The 18,257-nt window shown below is 28.5% G+C and overlaps 1 protein-coding gene across 1 annotated transcript; it reads left to right on the top strand.

The window, feature by feature from the left end:
- The first annotated feature begins 2,889 nt into the window (after positions 1-2,889).
- Positions 2,890-18,248, top strand: LOC135963925 (NADP-dependent malic enzyme-like). Its single transcript, XM_065515938.1, has 4 exons — positions 2,890-3,165; positions 15,285-15,620; positions 15,684-16,845; positions 17,493-18,248. The coding sequence occupies exons 1-4, from the start codon at positions 3,022-3,024 to the stop codon at positions 17,603-17,605; spliced, it is 1,755 nt and encodes a 584-aa protein (XP_065372010.1). The 5' UTR covers positions 2,890-3,021; the 3' UTR covers positions 17,606-18,248.
- Positions 18,249-18,257: the final 9 nt, after the last annotated feature.

Below are 18,257 nucleotides of genomic sequence, written 5' to 3'. Positions count from 1 at the left end.
ATTTAAATATAAAAACAAGGTTTGATAATTGTTAGAAAAAAGTTGGAAACAAATCGATGAAGTTTTAAATACTTTTATCTTAGCTATGGGTAATAATTTAATACATTTTGTTATTTTTGAAAATTTTTATTTTAAATTATTTTTCTCTTTGAAGTTTTCTCAAATGTTGATGGGTTATTCTTTGGTTTGTGGTTTATTCATATGGTCCATAGAATAAATCTTATATATATAAATAGGCCTCACGTTTTTTTGTGGTACACTTTGAAGTATGTATGTTATTGTCCACCAATATTGATGAAACATATATGGTTTAAAAGGTTATTTTCTCTAGATATGCTCAATATATAAAAATGGTTTAAAAATTCTTTAAAAATTCTCATAAAAGTAGTAAAAAGCGTTTTGAAAGTGGTCGAATTTCGGCCACCGGACAATTCTAGTATACATAGAAGCGTGACTGAGAGAGAAAAAACCTACATAAGTCTGTTGTCAAAAACTTAAGTCTTGCAACAACAAAACAGTTGCGCCTCTAGTTCTACCCTAGTTCTATATTTTATGAATTTACACCTATTCCTCGATTTACACGATAGATGCGTTCCTGAAAAAATGAGAAATCGTGTAAATCGAAAAAAGGCCCAAATACGAATAAATTCAAAATTTTGTTTAGAAAATTTAATTATTTAAAAGTAAAGTATACTTTGTAGTTAAAGCATTTAATAAAACAAAATAAATTGAACTCATAAAAAACATGTCAGTTCATTAAAAAACAATTATAAATCACCCTTATCGTTGTTGGCGTAAACGTCATACGCATACGACAATTTCGTACTAGAGTAAAGAAACAGTTTGCATTTTATCTTTAATCTAGTACGAAACAGTCGTAAGACGTTTACGCCAACCACGATAAGGGTGAATATATTTATATTATTTATAGCCCAGCAAAAAAAGTGAGGAAGAAGATGCAGAATTTTCACAACAATACACAATATGTATCAGTCATAACTTCTAATCAATTCTTTATCACTGTCTTGCACTACTGATCGTGTCTTTTGGAAGGCGACACATCACTTTCCTGACTATATAATTGCATTTCTGGTTCGATGGTTGATAAATTGCAGATAACATCAGTTCGTAGAGATTTGAAGTATAATTTGTAATTAAAACTTGTGGTGATTTATTGTTTGAGTCCCTATAAATAGCCCTGTGAAATGTATCTCTGGAATGCGAGGTCTCTTTTAATACTTTCGTAATTTTTAAAAAAATGATTCCGTAACTGCTTTGTCGGAATCATCGTTTTTTTCGGTCATCATATTTATTAAATCTTCAACATATCGAGTCATAACAGCAAAAAAGACGTAAGCGCCAAAAACCAAATTTTACAGGGGAAGGTTTTTTTTTAAATATCCTTGGTTGATGTCTAAGTATTAGCGTGAAATTGAGTATGTATGGACTGTTACTTCTTAACTATACATTGCATTTATTTTATTTCATATATTTCCAAGATAGCGGGTATTTATGTCGCTTACGTCCTTTTCGCTAGCAGTTACACACCCAATTTCATTAAAAACACAACTTAATGTTTAAATTTTTTTGTTTTGTTCAAATTATATTCGCTTTGCAGAATTCAAATTAACGTTTTTAACCTTAAAATACTAATATTAATTAATTTGTTAAAACTAATAAAGACGTAAGCGCCACTTCATGCTCACAAAATATGTAGAAAAAACAATAAATTGTACTACATACGTCTAAATGGTTTTTGCTATAAAATCATAACGGTACATTATACTGCGATTTTATTTTGTGAGATGATGCGAATGATCGAGAACTATCGATGTTATGTCTCTATATAATTCTTTATTTATTATCAATTCTTCAATACCACCTGCACAAAAGTTATCAAAAGCTTCTCGTCCCAATGTATGTGCCACAACATCTGGCCACAGAAATTACTTATGTAACGATAAGTTCAAAATTAGCATTAAAGCTCGGAAATCGTTTGTTAGTCGCGAAACAATTAATATATGTATATAGCTATATTAATTTTTTTTCGAATGCATTTTAATTATTATTTATCCGTAACTATTGTAGGATTTCTTAATGTCAGACCTACCAACCTATTTCAACTTTAAGCTTTCTTTACAACCGATTTTATTAATAAAATTTAAGCCCAATTTGTTTGTAATTTATTTACCGTATTTTGGAAATAATAAAACTTTTATGTCAATCATGTATATAAATAAAAATCTTAATTTAGAATTATAAAATATCAGGAATTCTATTCAATAAATTTTATTAAGTTATTTTGTAATGGCTTTGAATTAAGAAAACTTGAGTGAAATCTTGTCGTCTGAAAATACCATAATACATATTTCAGGAGGCAAATTGTCAAAATAATAATATGCACCCAATACGGAAACTAATTTATAGGTATTACGCTGTTCACAAGATAGAGAGTAAAATATTAAACACAAATGGAACAGCTGATATATGGACAGCTGGTGGTGCAATTTGCAACAACTGGTCAATGCAACAATAATAACATCTAAAAATACTATCCATGACGTAACGAATGAGGGGTTTCCTCAAGAGCAAAATACTGGCATGCTGACATACACGCGCTCATAATATATAAACATACAAGAAAATTATTACTACGTAGTAGTTGTAGTAGTGGGAATGCGCGCGCACTGGTCTAAAAACGAAAATCGTGCGACTGCAAAAAGTATAACAAAAAAAAAAAAATAAAACAAAATATGAATAAAAACACTAATACTAAACAGCGAGAATACGAAAAAAAAAATCGCATACAAATATTTGGATGAGAGGCGAACGTTATTGCAATTTTTTTTTAAATTAGTACAAGTTGAAACGCCGTCAAGAAATAAACAAAACTTTTTTTAGTCTAGTGAGAAACTTGAAATAAAAAAATATTGAAATAAAAACTATTAAAAAAAAATAACTAAATTCATTAAAAGAAAATCCTTATAAAAATTAAAAAAATAATAAATTCACATTAACGTCATGGAAATTTCTAAGCTAAACGGTTTTGAGTGTCCTCTGAAAAAGGCTGCCCGTGACCGTCTTGGTTTGTGGGGCAATGGTGATAATGATGTTCCTGGCAATATAACCGGCCTACAAAGATTGCATCATAAAAAATATAATAAGGTGAGTTTATTGCGTTAGTTTGTTAATAGAATAATCCTGAATAAGTGCAACAAAATACAAGAAAGTTCATGAAAAAGTGTATTTGAATGGAAAATTTTCAAAAGTTAAATGTATACGAAATCAAAAAATTTAGTGTATGATGGTAGAACATATTATAAACGAACCACAACAAGGGTTATTTAACCCTTATCCTGTAGTCATTGGTCAAAATTGACCAGTTTTTTTTTGTGATTTAAAGGATGATGTATCTTCTTTTTTCCAATTCGGTGAAATAGCTCGAAATCTTCAAATATCAAATATTCGGGATGTTAAAAAGTTATTTATAAGAATCATTCCGAGACATATTTTATATGATATGAACGTTAAAAACTTAATCAGAAATAATGTAATTTACGTTTCATTTGTAAAGTACAGGATAAGGGTTAAATTTAGCTTTGGCCTTCGTAGGTTTTGATATCGTTTTCTATGTTGTTTGTTGCTTTTGTCTTCAACGAGCATTAAACGCTCCTTTTTTTCTTTTTTCTCATCTACAAGTACATCATCTACATAGTACATTGCACATACATGTCTACATGTATTCAATATCGTGTAATAACAGACCTAAAATTTAAGAAACTAATGTGATAAAAGAGCTAATGAAACTTTAAGCAAAAACAACTACAATGGATACATATCAACAAGAGCAAAAAGATGTAGATCGTGAAAGAATTTAGTTATTTACCCTATATGTTCAAGATGTTTTCTATATAAATTTTAGAAAACTGGCCAATTTATTACAAGGCTGCCAATCAAAAATATGCAACATATAATAATTTATTTTTAAAAATATAAAATGTTTTCGATTTCAAGCCGATATAGATATTAGACTTGGTTTAAACATTTTAATTTTGTGATATCATACCTTTTTAGAAAGTTTTTTTAGCGGTGAAAAAATAGTTTAAAATTATTTGTTCGCATTTTCGCAAGGTCAAAAAATGGTGATGTGCATTATTCTACTATTTCAGTAGATTTTTTTCTAATTAAGATGCTGATTCAGAAAAAAGAAAGGAAAACTTTTTTAAAATTTTTGTATGAAAAACACTCTAAAATTGATTTGAAAAAAGAGTGATTTTCATACAAAAATTTAAAAATTGATTTCCGGCCGTGTTACAGATTTAGGGTCGAAATCCGCAACATTTTTATTTTTATTTTGTTTTATAAAAGCAATTAGGCATAGAATTTATGAAATTTTCTAGTGTTCTTAGCCTTATGCCTATAGACTGACGGTTTTCAGAATAAACTTGCGCCACAAGCAGTCCGTACATGTTCTCCATTGTATTAAGATCAGGCGAACGTGCGATAAGATGAGGCGAGCGTGCGATAGCGTAACAGAAAATCTATGTTGCACTATTTTGCGCAAAAAAAAGCAAAGAATTATTTTTTTTAAATGCACATAACAAACTACTGACTTAATAATTATTTTTTAAAAATTATTTGCGTTTTTCAAGAAAAACTAATTTTTTGTCCATATTTAGGCGAATGGTCCAATTTCCTTACTGTTATAAATTTTCCTTAAGTTGCATTAAAATCGGCCCAAAAATATATAACATTTCGCTATCTTTTCATTAGAAATTCCAAATATTGAAAAATTTGACCTTTGACCTTCACGAGTTAAAGGTTATAGTTTTCCGATTTTAGTAAAACTTTCAGAACATATTTAAAATTACAAGCACTATAATATTATGAGTAGGTTTTACTTAAAAATTATAACAGTAAGGAAATTGGACTCATTCGCCAAATATGGACAAAAAATTAGTTTTTCTTGAAAAACGCAAAATTTAAATCGCAGGTACGGAAAAACTGTAAGAGGTATTGACATAATTTTTTCATATTTTTATTCCCTATTTTTATCTCAATAAACCCCAATGTGATGATCGAAAAAATGTGAAATTTGTTTAACAAAATTTTTAAAAATTTGAAAATGGAGTTTTGAAACAGCCGTTAAAAAATTATTTTTTTTTGCCATACCTGCGAATAGGTTAACGGTATCCTACGAAGACAAAAACTCATATACAAGTAAATATGGACATATTTTAAGTAAAAATGAGCTTTTATTTTAATTTTTCTCGAAATATCTTAATTTTTTTTCCTAAATTTTTTGTTCAAGTGGCTTGAAACACGTTAATGGTCTGGCGAATATGTAATAACTTTAAAATTTTTTAATCAAATTTTGTCATTTATATCTCATTACAACGATAATTACGTACATATTTCGATTCTTTTGCATTCAATTGCAAAAGTATTTATTTAGTAGGAAAAATTTTTCAATAACTGAAAAATTTGCATTTTTCTCTAATTGTGGCGATAATACAGTTTTTGGGTCATTTTGAACCAAAGGAGATACAGGGTTAATTTCCAAAATTTTTTTTATGTAATATTCATTAATATAAATAAATCTACATATTTCTAGAAAACAATGCAGAAAGTTAACGAGTTTCACATATTTATTCCATATTAACAGTAAAATTTTGCATATATCTAAACTTTGACCTCGATGCGCGTCCAGAAATAGTTGCCCGATTTGGCTCAAATTTTCAGCACTTAACATTTAGGCCTAGTGTCATAATATTCCAACCGGCACTCTATGAAATTAAAAAAATCGGCTGTCACTCTAATGTATATGGATGATTCTCAAATTAGCTTGAAAAACAACAACAAAATTAATTTCTAAACTTGAACCAGTAAATTGCAAAATTTAATCATTTCGTACCTACTTATTTGTTTTAAGCCAATTTCTTATAAGATGTGAATCCTTAACTCTTTCGTAAATCTTTGATGATACATATATTAACTTCTTTAAAAGCAAATTCAAATAATCGTATCTATTTATTTTATGTATTAATTTAAGTACATACGTATGTATATTAATATGTTAATTTAAATTGAAATCCGTCCACAAAAAATTCAGAGCTTTAAAAGGCCAACCAAAAAATTATTATCGTTTGTAAGATTCCATTCTAAATTATCATTAAAATCTTCATTTAATTAATCATAAATTTAAGAATAAAACCATTAAACACAATTTGTCTATTGTCATCACTTTATTGCATTATTTTCTCTGCAAATATTGATAAGCATTACTTGAACTTTCATCATTCTAACAAGGTGTATGATTATCATCCTAACACAATTTATAATTTGGACTTTAGGCTCGTTATAGATTTCTTGAAGCACACACGACAGCTGGAATTTAAACTTAAACACATGATATTCTTATTTGAAATAATTTTAAAGATCAGCAGTGTGAAACCAAACAATCTCAAAAACAAAAGTAGATTTCACACCAAATCATTAAAAATACGTACTCATATTTGTTAGTGTAGCTCCGACAACTATTATCATAATTTTTGATTTTCCTGACCTGGAATATTTAAAAAATCGTTAACCAAGTTATGACACGATTTTAAAATTCATCCCACTAACTTCCATATAGTATAACAAGGTGATAAAATGCACGAATGTACGAATATATGACAATCAAAATCATACGACACTGAAAATTTCATTATCAGGTAAAATATGTATATTATCATGTAAAATAAATAAAGGGTTTTTCCTTAAGAGATTCATATCTACAATATATTTAAATAAAACAAAGGGCTTATGGCTGAATTTGGCCGATGGCATGTGTTTTGTTTACTTTGAGAGCCACTGACTGGTTTGAAGCATATTCGCATAGACCTGCGACTTAAGAAAAACCCCAAAAGATAAAGTATAAAGGGGTCAAATCGCACGGTGGTCGCCTGGCCAACGTAGTTCTCAAAGAACGATGATGCCGCCTCACAGTGCGGCCAAAAGTCGAAAAATGTAGAAAATTACCCAACAATTGGTAAATGGGGGTTTTTTGGTCGAAATTAAATGAAATTGCTAATTGATTAAATTAATTGAAAATTAATGAATTTAAAATTGTGTAATGCTATATGGCGATGTTACATACTAAAACAAGTAAGAAAGTATGGTCATATCCATTATGTTTGAAAAAAAAAATAGTAATTACATATCCTTTTCTGGCAATTTACTATTTAGCTGTAGAATACATTTTGTTTTGTTTGATTTGCTTGATTACAAAAACTTTGACACGTGTTTAACGGAAGCTCCTACTAGTCGATATTTCCTACGCTATACCACATTAGCCGACCACGTTTATTTAAATTATTATAAAATTAAACATATACACTAAATATGCTATATTGTTACATATGTTCTTCAATAGCAAAATATTGCCATTTGACTTTAAAATCAAATTAATGATCAGTTAAATTAATTTTTAACTGATCACAAGATAATGCTGAATTTTTTCAACTGACTATTTCCATGACCTGCAAAAATGAAATACACTCACCCAATGTTAATTTTCTGAGCTAATAAAACTCTTAAGCTTGGTACCGCTACTCCTATGCTCTTAGTTTTAGAGAAAAGCAACTATACCACATTACCCGAACTTACTCTAAATGTATAATTATGTATAATCACAGTTTCATTGTTTTTTGCCAACCATTCTACGTTTAAATGCTTAAATTAAGATCTGAAACTAATATAACTCAATTTTGAAAACTTGAAAATCATTATAACAAGATACGAAAACTATTTCTTAAAAACCGAATTTTTAACTACTAAAAATATGAATTTATTTTTAAAAAACTCATTCAAATCTGAAAAATTAATATTTTTCTATTAAAGACATTTAAATGTTAATAAACAAATATATTTTTGTTAATTTTAAATAAAACGTGTCGCTCGTTAGTTCTTTAAAATGACCTTGAATGTGTGACCGCACAAGGAAATATTAATTAACTTAAATTTCTCAAAAAAAAAAAAAAATAATAGATAAACAAACATGTGCAAAGTACCATCAACATTTACGCTTTTGTGATTAATTTATGTTCACTTAACATTCTGGAGGAAAATGTTATTGTTTGGCCTTCCCCTATAAACCGAAATAAAAAACATTGCAAAACCTCTTTTGTACGAAATACATGAGAAATATATATAGATTGATTTGGTCCAAATATATATTGTCATTCTTTAGAATAACAAACAAATTAAAATATTTGTTTTAATATAATACGTATTTGGATATTATATCACCAATAAATTGTTTTTTATTTGTCATTCTCAGTTTTTTAATAGCAATGGAAACTTTTTCTTTTAAAAATAATTATATCGTCCATATTTGCAATACTACAACGTTTGTTTTCATTTACAGTTTATAATATTTTTAGATTAATTAACGTTTTTTTTTTAAATGAGATTTTTTGCGCCCCCTGTTATGAGTTTTTGCTGCAGAATCGACTGGTGAAATCAGAATTACAATATATTCAACCGTTTTTGCTCTACAGAAAACTGAATACCCACCGATCGACTCACAATCACTTTCTGAGTCGATTTAAGCTCTCTAATATAATCTTTCCAATAAATATTTTCTAAATATTATAAACCTTAATTCCTTAAGGTAGGTAGGTCACACATGGCATATATTTACATTTACTCAATAAAACGTAACCACATATTTTAGCACATTGACATTGTATTTTGTAAAATAAAACTAAATATTTGTTTTGAACTATCCTTAGAGCTAGTTGGGATAAAGAACTGCCAAAGCACAACCAGCTGAAAAATAAACAATTCAGCACAGCATTTATTATTAACATTAATATAATTTTTAATATCCATTTTTTTATACCCTTCACCATGAGTGGCAAGGGTATATATAAGTTTGTCATTCCGTTTGAAATTTCTACATTTTTCTTTTGCGACCCCATAAAGTATATATCGTCACCTAAAATGCAAAACAACGTATCATCAAAAAATTCGAAATTGATTTTATTATTGATTACGATTAATTACATCATATTACATATGTGTGCAAAATTTTAAACTTTTACTATCAAAAATAAACAAGTTATAACCAAAATTGAAACTAAAGTATCATCAAGTATATGATTTTCTTAAACAAAATAACGTATACGCTTTGAGTAATTAATTAATAAATCGTTTTTACCTTATTTTAGGTAGTATCCTAACTTTTTTTAATAAATTTGTTGCAATTGAATTTTTTGCAGTCTTAATGAAAATTTAATGAAGAAACTTTTTTAGTTTAAAAAAGTAGTTGTTAGTAATTAAAATTAAAAAAACATAATACTATTAAAAATTTATATATAAACTGCTTTTATTTAAAATAAAAAAAATATTTTTATTTAAGTTTTTATTTTTTCATAAAAATTTATATTGATGATATATCATCAAAAACGTATACGTTTTTTTGTTTCAGAAAATAACAATTCAAAAAAACGTAAGCCACATAACTTAAAGTGTGCTTTGAATAAATTAGTTTTTTTTCATAAAATATATTTCTAGAGTCACTGTAATTCAGATTTTAAAATTTTGTTTCAATATCTCAAGTACTTATCATTTTATATCGTTTTTTGCTTCTCCTATAAACTTATGAAAAGTGATGTTACGTTATTTTGCATTTTAGGTGACAATATATATATATTCTGGATCATTATAGATAGCGAAGTCGATATAGCCATGCCCGTCTGTATGTTGAAATAAACTTTCCGTACCCCCAAATAACTTACATACTTACACGATTCATACATCAATATATCGGGAAATTCTTCCGGCTCGGTTGCTATTTACAATCGACAAAATCGGCCCACAAATGTCTGAGATAAAAGGAAAAAACCGGGACAACCTCGATTTTTGCCCTATTATTGATCTACAGTGAGCCTCAAAAGTGAGTATACACCAAAAAATATTTGATTTTTTTTTAAGATAATGAAAATCCTAAATTTTATTCATCGATTAACATTTTAATGTTTCGGTTTATTGGAGATTGAGTTGAATAATAGATTCGGTTGTGAAAAAAAGATTTAAGTCGGACTATAATGATTTTCATGATCCTAAAAAAATCAAAAAATTCGCGGCTGTTTACTCACTTTTGAGGCTGTGTGTACATCTGGATTACTAAGAGCTATTTGTTTTTATTTATTTCACTTTTCTTTTGCAACGTTAAAATTTACAAAATAAATAATTTGAGGAATGTGCACATATGATTTAACTGAAAATTATGACAATGCTAACAAAATTGACAGTTCGTAGTGAGAAACACAATCTTAACTGAACAGCGTGTTAAGCTAAGTTTATGTAACGAGTTAAAAACAATATCTTTATATTTAATTACTTTTGAGAGCTACTTTGTGGGTTAAACATAATCTATATTCTTTATTTAAACCTAGCTTAAACAATTTTTTTTGTTTTTTACATATTGTTTATTTAGGGCAGGTTTTTACTTGAAATTAAAAATCAGTCAAGTTAATCAATAATCTTTGATGGTTTTGGGTTCTAGTTTATGGTGTTTTCTTTTCTGGCATAAATGCTGCATTTATTCTGCCTTTTACCTTTTTGTGTTCTTTTCTGAAAAAAATGTATTTGGTCGTGTTCTTTTCTAATAATGTTACCCTAAAACCCTGAATATATGCTACATGTTTCACCCTCAATTTTATCAAAGGGTTAGAAATGCACCACTTTTTTTGTAAGCAAAAAGTATAGTTTTTTAATACATATTTAGTAGCTACATAAAAGAAAATTGCATAAATGGTAATGATTTTGTTCTATTGTGATCGTTAAAAATGCAACACATTATGAGGGTATGGGTAACATTTAATAAATGGTACACAATATATAGGCAACATTTTGTGTCAGAAAACACCATTAGACTTCGTAATATGGCCATGCACAACGTCAGAAGATATCACATTTTGTTATCAAAACGGTGAGTAATTTCTGAATAAGAAAAAAAGTGTTGAGAAAATTAATTGGGAAAATTCCGTAAAATCAAAATAAATCAAAAAATATATTTTCAAGTCTCTTAAATTGTCCTTAGTTTTGGTCGCTTAAACTAACAACAAAACAAAATAATCGACGACTCAAAAACAACATTCGTAGACTAAACTTAATTTAATCTCCAATATTCATGTCAAAAAACCCATCCTTAGTTAATCTATATATATACAAATTAAATGGTCCATGTATGTAATGGCATCACGTGAGAACGGCTGGAGCGATTTGGCTGAGTTTTTATTCGATTCGAAATTTTCAGGAGATGATTGAAATTCAAAAACTCGGAATTTTTTTTTGGAGTCCAGTCAACTGTAATAAAAAATCTCCCTAAAGTATGCAGTACAAATTTAGATATTTTATTTGCAAATAAATAAGAACAGGCAGGTGTGGGTTGGAGAAACTTGAAGAACTAACATTAGTAAGTGCTACCGGGCGAAGACGGGGTGTCAACTAGTAATATATATTTAACTGATCATCCTTGGCCATTTCAACTTTAGTTATAATTGTCAAAATACTAATAATAATTGAAAAATAAAATAAACAATTGAGCACACACAAAATAACATGCAAAAAAATAGTTATACAATTTTAAATCAGCGTTTTTACTAAGTTAGAGATTTCTGGCGTTTTGGCAACACTGGATGAACCATTAATTGTACATACATACTTAGTTCTCCAAATAGTATATCAGTGGTTTTGATTGACGTAGATTATGCACTGCCATAGGTGGATAAAAATAAATTTGTTAATCGCACATCATGTCATTATTTAATATTCATATTTTACAGTTATTTTAGCTGGTTTTTTATTTGTTTGTAAAGCCGGGATAAACATGCTGTTAACTTAAACATGAAACTAATTTTGAAAAACAAGGCAGGACTTGGTCGAGTTGATCAGAAATGTTTGGCCAAGTAGAACCAGAGTTATACAACAAAATATGGGACAATAAATTTGTAATTTTTAAAAAAAAATTGGTCATAATACCATGAAATTTTGTAAACGTTGTTCCTATGATAAAAGATCAAGCACTGTTGAAAATATTACGAATAGGTCCATGATTTTTATTAGGGCCCATACAAATTTTTTCTCGGAATATGGATCTATGGTACATAAATGCCTATACAAAATTTAGCAAATATAATTTCTATGTAACAATTTATTACAAAACAATATTTTTTTTCGTCCATGGCTCTCATGTTGAAATTCGACAAAAATAATCCTCTATATGTAAATAGCAATCGTCCTACCAAATCGTATTCGGCCAACTTTCGAAAAACACATTAATCTACATAAACATCTAATAAATACCGATTACGAACCAAAATATTACATATAAGTAGTATCCGCCATATAAAATCTTTCCCAACATCACTTAAATACGCATAAACCTCGTATAAATAACGTAATCAGTTTGAAAATTGTCATTGATAATCGTCATATACACAAAAATCACCGCACCTAATTTTATGAAGATCGGCACATAATTGATCATTGGTTAACCTACATATCTGTGGAGTTTGGACAAAACATCTTAAGTCGAGATAAGAAAATATCTTATGTTTTTATAATAAAACTAACTTTTCAAAATGCTCCGTTTACACTAATCTGCTTCTTCTTACGAATATTAGTTTCTGAGATATCATAAAAAAAATCAACTTATTTGGAGTTATTGTTGATTTGTTTTTAACAAAACAACTTAATTCGCTAAAACTGTTGAATTTATTGATAATTATTTTATTATTTATCCTTTGTATAATTCTTCAAGGACAAATAATAAAGTTCTTCAAGGACAAATAATAAAATATTGATTGATAAATTCAACAGTTTTTGCGCTCTCCGGAAAAATTTTAAAATTCAAAATTGTTTTGTCAAAAGTTCACAGATATACATACATATAAACATTTTATAAATATCGAACCAAAATTTTACACAGTTTGAAAAAAACATACTACTTGATTTTGTGACAATCTGTCCATAATTGGCTCCCATATAAGATCCACTTCCGAGATTAACTATAACAACCATAAAATTCTTGTAATTGTCGTTGAGATGAAATTTTGCACAATATTTTATGATGATCGCCCCTTTATAAGTCATAACGCCTTGCTATTGATAAAAAAATTGTTTCATATATTCATAAATCTTACTACTCTGGATCTTGTGACTATCGATCCATAATTATACAAAGCTCCTATATAATGCGGGGGTGATTGATTCAGGATTTTGAACTAGTTCCAAAGAAGTTATTAAATAACTCGTTCTAGAATTAGTAATTTTAGAACAAGTTTTAAAATTTAATGTAACAAAAAATTAAGTTGCAAAAAATTAATTTATTTAAATTTAAAATATATATGTATGAAATACAATTAGAAACATTTTAAGTACAAATTATATACATATATATGTATATAAATTAAAATTTCTGAAATAAAAATGGAACTTTCAGAAATACAATTGGAACATTCTGAAATAAAGTTAGAAAGTTCCGAAACTTCTGAAATATAATTGGAATATTCTGAAATACAATCAGAAAATTCTGAAATATAATTGGAAATTCTTGAACTAGGGTACTAATATATTCGTGTTCGCAACTGTATATTCTTTTGTTTCCAATACCTATGGAAATTCCATAAAGTTCTTATTAAAAACAGTTTTGCAATAATTCAAACATTTTGTAATTAATCACTTTAAGATTAATAGCTTTATAATCTTTGTGTTATTGTCTTCTTTCTGTCTGGATTTTAATCAAAACAAAATGTGGGTAAAGTTTCTAAATAATTTAATAATTTTATTACTATTAGTTCTGTCATACTTTTCTTACAACATTAAACTACGTGACAATATTGTATTTTTCCATTACAATGTAATAAATAAAAAAATAACTTTTTTAAAATAATTATTTGAAACACACCCAAAATGTATCGCAATAATTAAGGTACAAATTTAATTTATAATCAATACGTCATACATAATTAACTACTTCGCATATACGGCTTTAAATATAAGGTATTGTGTGAACTACATATTGTGATAACTAACCTAATAATTATCGAATTTTTACTAATGAATAATTTTAAATTAAAAGTGTGATATTTTAAATATATTTTTCACTATAGAATAGCTGATACATTAATATGAATCAGCAATGCTATTGCATCTATAATGGCAAGAAAAATTTCTCTATATACAGTGAGCCTCAAAAGTGAGTAAACACAAACAATTATTTGAATTTTTTAAGATAATGAAAATCCTAAAACTTATCCATCGATTAAAATTTAAAAGTTTCGGTTTGATGGAGATTGAGTTGAATAATAGATTCGGTTCTGAAAAAAGAAGATTTAAGTCGGAATATAATGATTTTTAGGATCTTAAAAAAATCAAGAAATTCACTGGTGTATACTCACATCTGAGGCTGTGTGTATAAACTAGGTTATACCATAGCAATGTTATACATACAAATTTCTTCGAAATTTTTTCGAAATTTAAAAGAATAAAGATTAAAATGCGTTGAATGAATATGGTCAAAATCGGAGGACCCAAGATGTTTTTTTTTGAACTCTTTGGTGAAATTTATCATATATTTGTTGCAATAACAAGTATTAATTCTAAAATATGACACGACACTCTTCCTGGTTCTAGAAATAAAACTTTAAAACATTATTTCTAGAAACAGAAAACCAAAAGCCGTAGTTTAATACAATAATTAATTTTAGCGCAATAAAAAGACATACATACTCAATTTTATACCATTAATATTATGGTTTTTATCGATGTCATGTAATACAATACCAAATTTAACTGGGCATTTTCAATTCCAAAATTTAAATATTGAAAATAATTTGATCTAAAATTTATAGAAATGTTTATTAATTAACCTTTTTTGGACGTGAGAGAGGATTGTTTTATAACGTTCATTAAAAAAAGTCATAATATTTTGAATACATTAAAAATACATCTAAAATTTTGAACAACTCTTAATAGCTTTTATAGACGGCAATACTGAGTATTAATACTTTTCAAATTTAAAATGTTATTAAAATGATCGTTTGTCAAGAAATTATTTTGAAAAATACATTTCATGTTTACACGGGCAGTATTAAAATTATTTTTGTATTGATTGTTGATGTTTTTGACAAATATTAATACTCAATATTGCCGTCTATAAAAGTCTTGAGAAATATTATTAAAGTTTTTCTTTTCCTTAATAAATTTAACCTAATGGAAATTTTCTACAGGGTCTAGCTTTTACTTTGGAAGAACGTCAATTGTTGGGCATCCAAGGTCTGTTGCCCGCCGTCGTTAAAACCGAAGATGAACAAGTGCAGCACTCTTTAATATTGCTCGATCGTTTGGAAAATGATTTGGACAAATACATGTACTTAAATACTTTGGCAGAACGTAATGAACGTCTCTTCTATAAAGTGTTAGCTTCGGATGTAGCAAAAATGATGCCATTGGTGTATACACCCACCGTGGGCTTGGCCTGTCAAAAGTTTAGTTTAATTTTCCAACATCCCAAAGGTCTTTACATAACCATTAAGGATAAGGGCCATGTCTACGATATTTTGAAGGTTTGAGTTTGTACATTTTATTTATTAGATATGACTCTAATTTATTTATTTTTCATTTTTAAGAACTGGCCAGAAACTGATGTTCGTGCTATTGTGGTGACTGATGGTGAACGTATTTTGGGTTTGGGTGATTTGGGTGCCAATGGTATGGGCATTCCTGTGGGAAAATTGTCTTTGTACACAGCTTTGGCCGGCATTAAGCCCAGTCAATGTTTACCCATTACCTTGGATGTTGGCACCAATACCGAATCTATTCTCAGCGATCCGCTGTATATTGGCATACGTGCGAAGCGTGTTACGGGTCCAGTGTATGATGAGTTTATTGAAGAATTTATGATAGCAGCTGTGCGTCGTTTTGGCCAAAACTGTTTGATCCAATTTGAAGACTTTGCCAATGCCAACGCTTTCCGTCTTTTGGCCAAATACCGCAATGACTATTGCACTTTTAATGATGATATTCAGGGTACAGCCTCAGTGGCTGTTGCAGGTCTGCTGTCTTCACTGAAAATCAAGAACACCAAATTAAGTGAGAACAAAATTGTATTCTTTGGCGCTGGTGAAGCTGCCTTGGGTATTGCCAATTTATGTTTAATGGCATTAATGAAGGAAGGACTCGATGAGGCTGAAGCAAAGAAACTTATCTGGATGATCGATAGTAAGGGTCTCATTGTGCAAAATCGTCCCGCTGGCGGGCTTACTGAGCATAAATTGCGTTTTGCTCAACCTCATGAACCCATCGACACATTGGCCGATGTTGTTCGCATTGTACGGCCTACTGTTTTAATTGGTGCTGCTGCCATTGGTGGTGCCTTTACCCCCGAAATTCTTGAAATGATGGCTGAATTCAATGAAATGCCCATAATTTTTGCGCTATCTAATCCCACCAGCAAAGCTGAGTGTACCGCCGAACAAGCCTACACTTACACTAAGGGTAAATGTATTTTTGCTTCGGGCTCTCCCTTCAATCCCGTTGAATACAATGGCAAGAAATTCTATCCCGGCCAGGGTAATAATTCGTATATATTTCCTGGTGTTGCATTGGGCGTTCTCTGTTCCGGTATGTTAACCATACCAGAAGAGGTGTTCCTGTTGTCAGCTGAACGCTTAGCAGACCTATGTTCCGCCGAAGATTTGTCTAAAGGTTCTCTATATCCACCTTTGAGTAAAATTACCGAATGTTCTATGCAAATTGCTGATTATATTATGGAGTATGCATATGCTAATGGTAAGTAATGGTTGATAAGCGTTTATTGTCATTAGAGATAAAACTCATAATATGCCAAAATGAATATGGGCTTGAATTTTAATTTACAAAATAAAATTAATAATATTTCTACTGATTTTGCGATATTAGTAAATTTGAAATATTCGTTCTACATTCGTTCCGTTATCCATTCTGATGTTTCCAACTGTATTCATAGAAATTTCTAATTTATATTTCAGAAATTCCCAATTGAATTTCAGAAGTTTCTAATTGTATTTCAGAATATTCCAATTATATTTCAGAAATTTCCATTTGTATTTCAGGAATTTCTAATTGTATTCCAGAATTTTCTCTTTGAATTCCCAAAATTTCCATTTGTATTTCTATTTGAATTTTCTGATAATTCTTAAATACAATTAGACATTTCTGAAATATAAAGAAATGTCTGAAATATACATAAATAGACATTTCTGCAATTCAATAGGAAATGTCTGAAAAACAATTGGAAATGGAAATTTCGAATAAATTATTTTATGCAAAAATAAAAATCTAAAAGAAATGGAAAAAATTTAACATTAAAAATTTACTAACAAGCTTGCTGGGAATGCTTATACATACATATTTTTATGAATTTCTGTATTACTTTCCATATTTTATTACATTTCCAGGATTGGCATCTGTTCGCCCTGAGCCGCACGACAAACACGACTTTATAAAATCTCAAATGTATGATTTGTCATATCCATCAGCTGTACCAGAAGTCTATGCCTGGAGCAATTAATTTATTGCTCCAACAATCGATAAACATTTCATTGTGTTTAATATTGCTGACCAATTCATCAAACTAAACCGATAAACAGTAGTATATTATTGTATGTCTAAAATATTAATGTCTAATTTAACACAAACAACAAAGCTTTAAGAAATCATTGTAACATTTAAAGAGTTCACAGTTTAACAACGTTCACTAGATGCACACTATTTTTTGAAAAACAAATTTTTAGTTATAAAAATATTTTAATTATTATTGTTTTTTATTTTAAACATTATAGTGATATTTAGTAATGTATTAATTAATGAATGGTTTTAAATACGAAAAAACTTGAATTTTTTATTTGTTAACAAGTGCACCATTTTTAAATGAAATATAATTTGTTGAATTACAAATTAGCAAAAACTGTTAATATAATCATTTCATTATAAATTCATATTACCATTTTTTATCTGTTCACCACTTGCACACCAATAAACGAATATCGAATATTTATAGTTTTTAACCACATTTTCATTAAATACATTCTACGTTTTTTAATACTATAAAAACTAAAATACATGCACAAAGAATCTATAAATTTCTTAGAAAGAACATATATTGATGCAGATATTTATTTGAATGAAATAAAGAAATCCCCATTCAACTCTTAGATTTGATC

The sequence above is a fragment of the Calliphora vicina genome, chromosome 1 (assembly GCF_958450345.1).
Source record: "Calliphora vicina chromosome 1, idCalVici1.1, whole genome shotgun sequence".
Classification (NCBI taxonomy): domain Eukaryota; kingdom Metazoa; phylum Arthropoda; class Insecta; order Diptera; family Calliphoridae; genus Calliphora; species Calliphora vicina.
The sequence above is the reverse complement of the archived record's forward strand: the minus strand, read 5'-3'. Positions and strand labels throughout refer to the sequence as shown.

Excerpts from the sequence above, each read along its gene's own strand:
- LOC135963925 (XM_065515938.1), top strand. The coding sequence starts at position 3,022 with ATGGAAATTTCTAAGCTAAACGGTTTTGAGTGTCCTCTGAAAAAGGCT. Across the intron at positions 15,621-15,683 it reads ATGTCTACGATATTTTGAAG|AACTGGCCAGAAACTGATGT; the intron begins GTTTGAGTTTGT and ends TTCATTTTTAAG. Across the intron at positions 16,846-17,492 it reads GGAGTATGCATATGCTAATG|GATTGGCATCTGTTCGCCCT; the intron begins GTAAGTAATGGT and ends TTACATTTCCAG.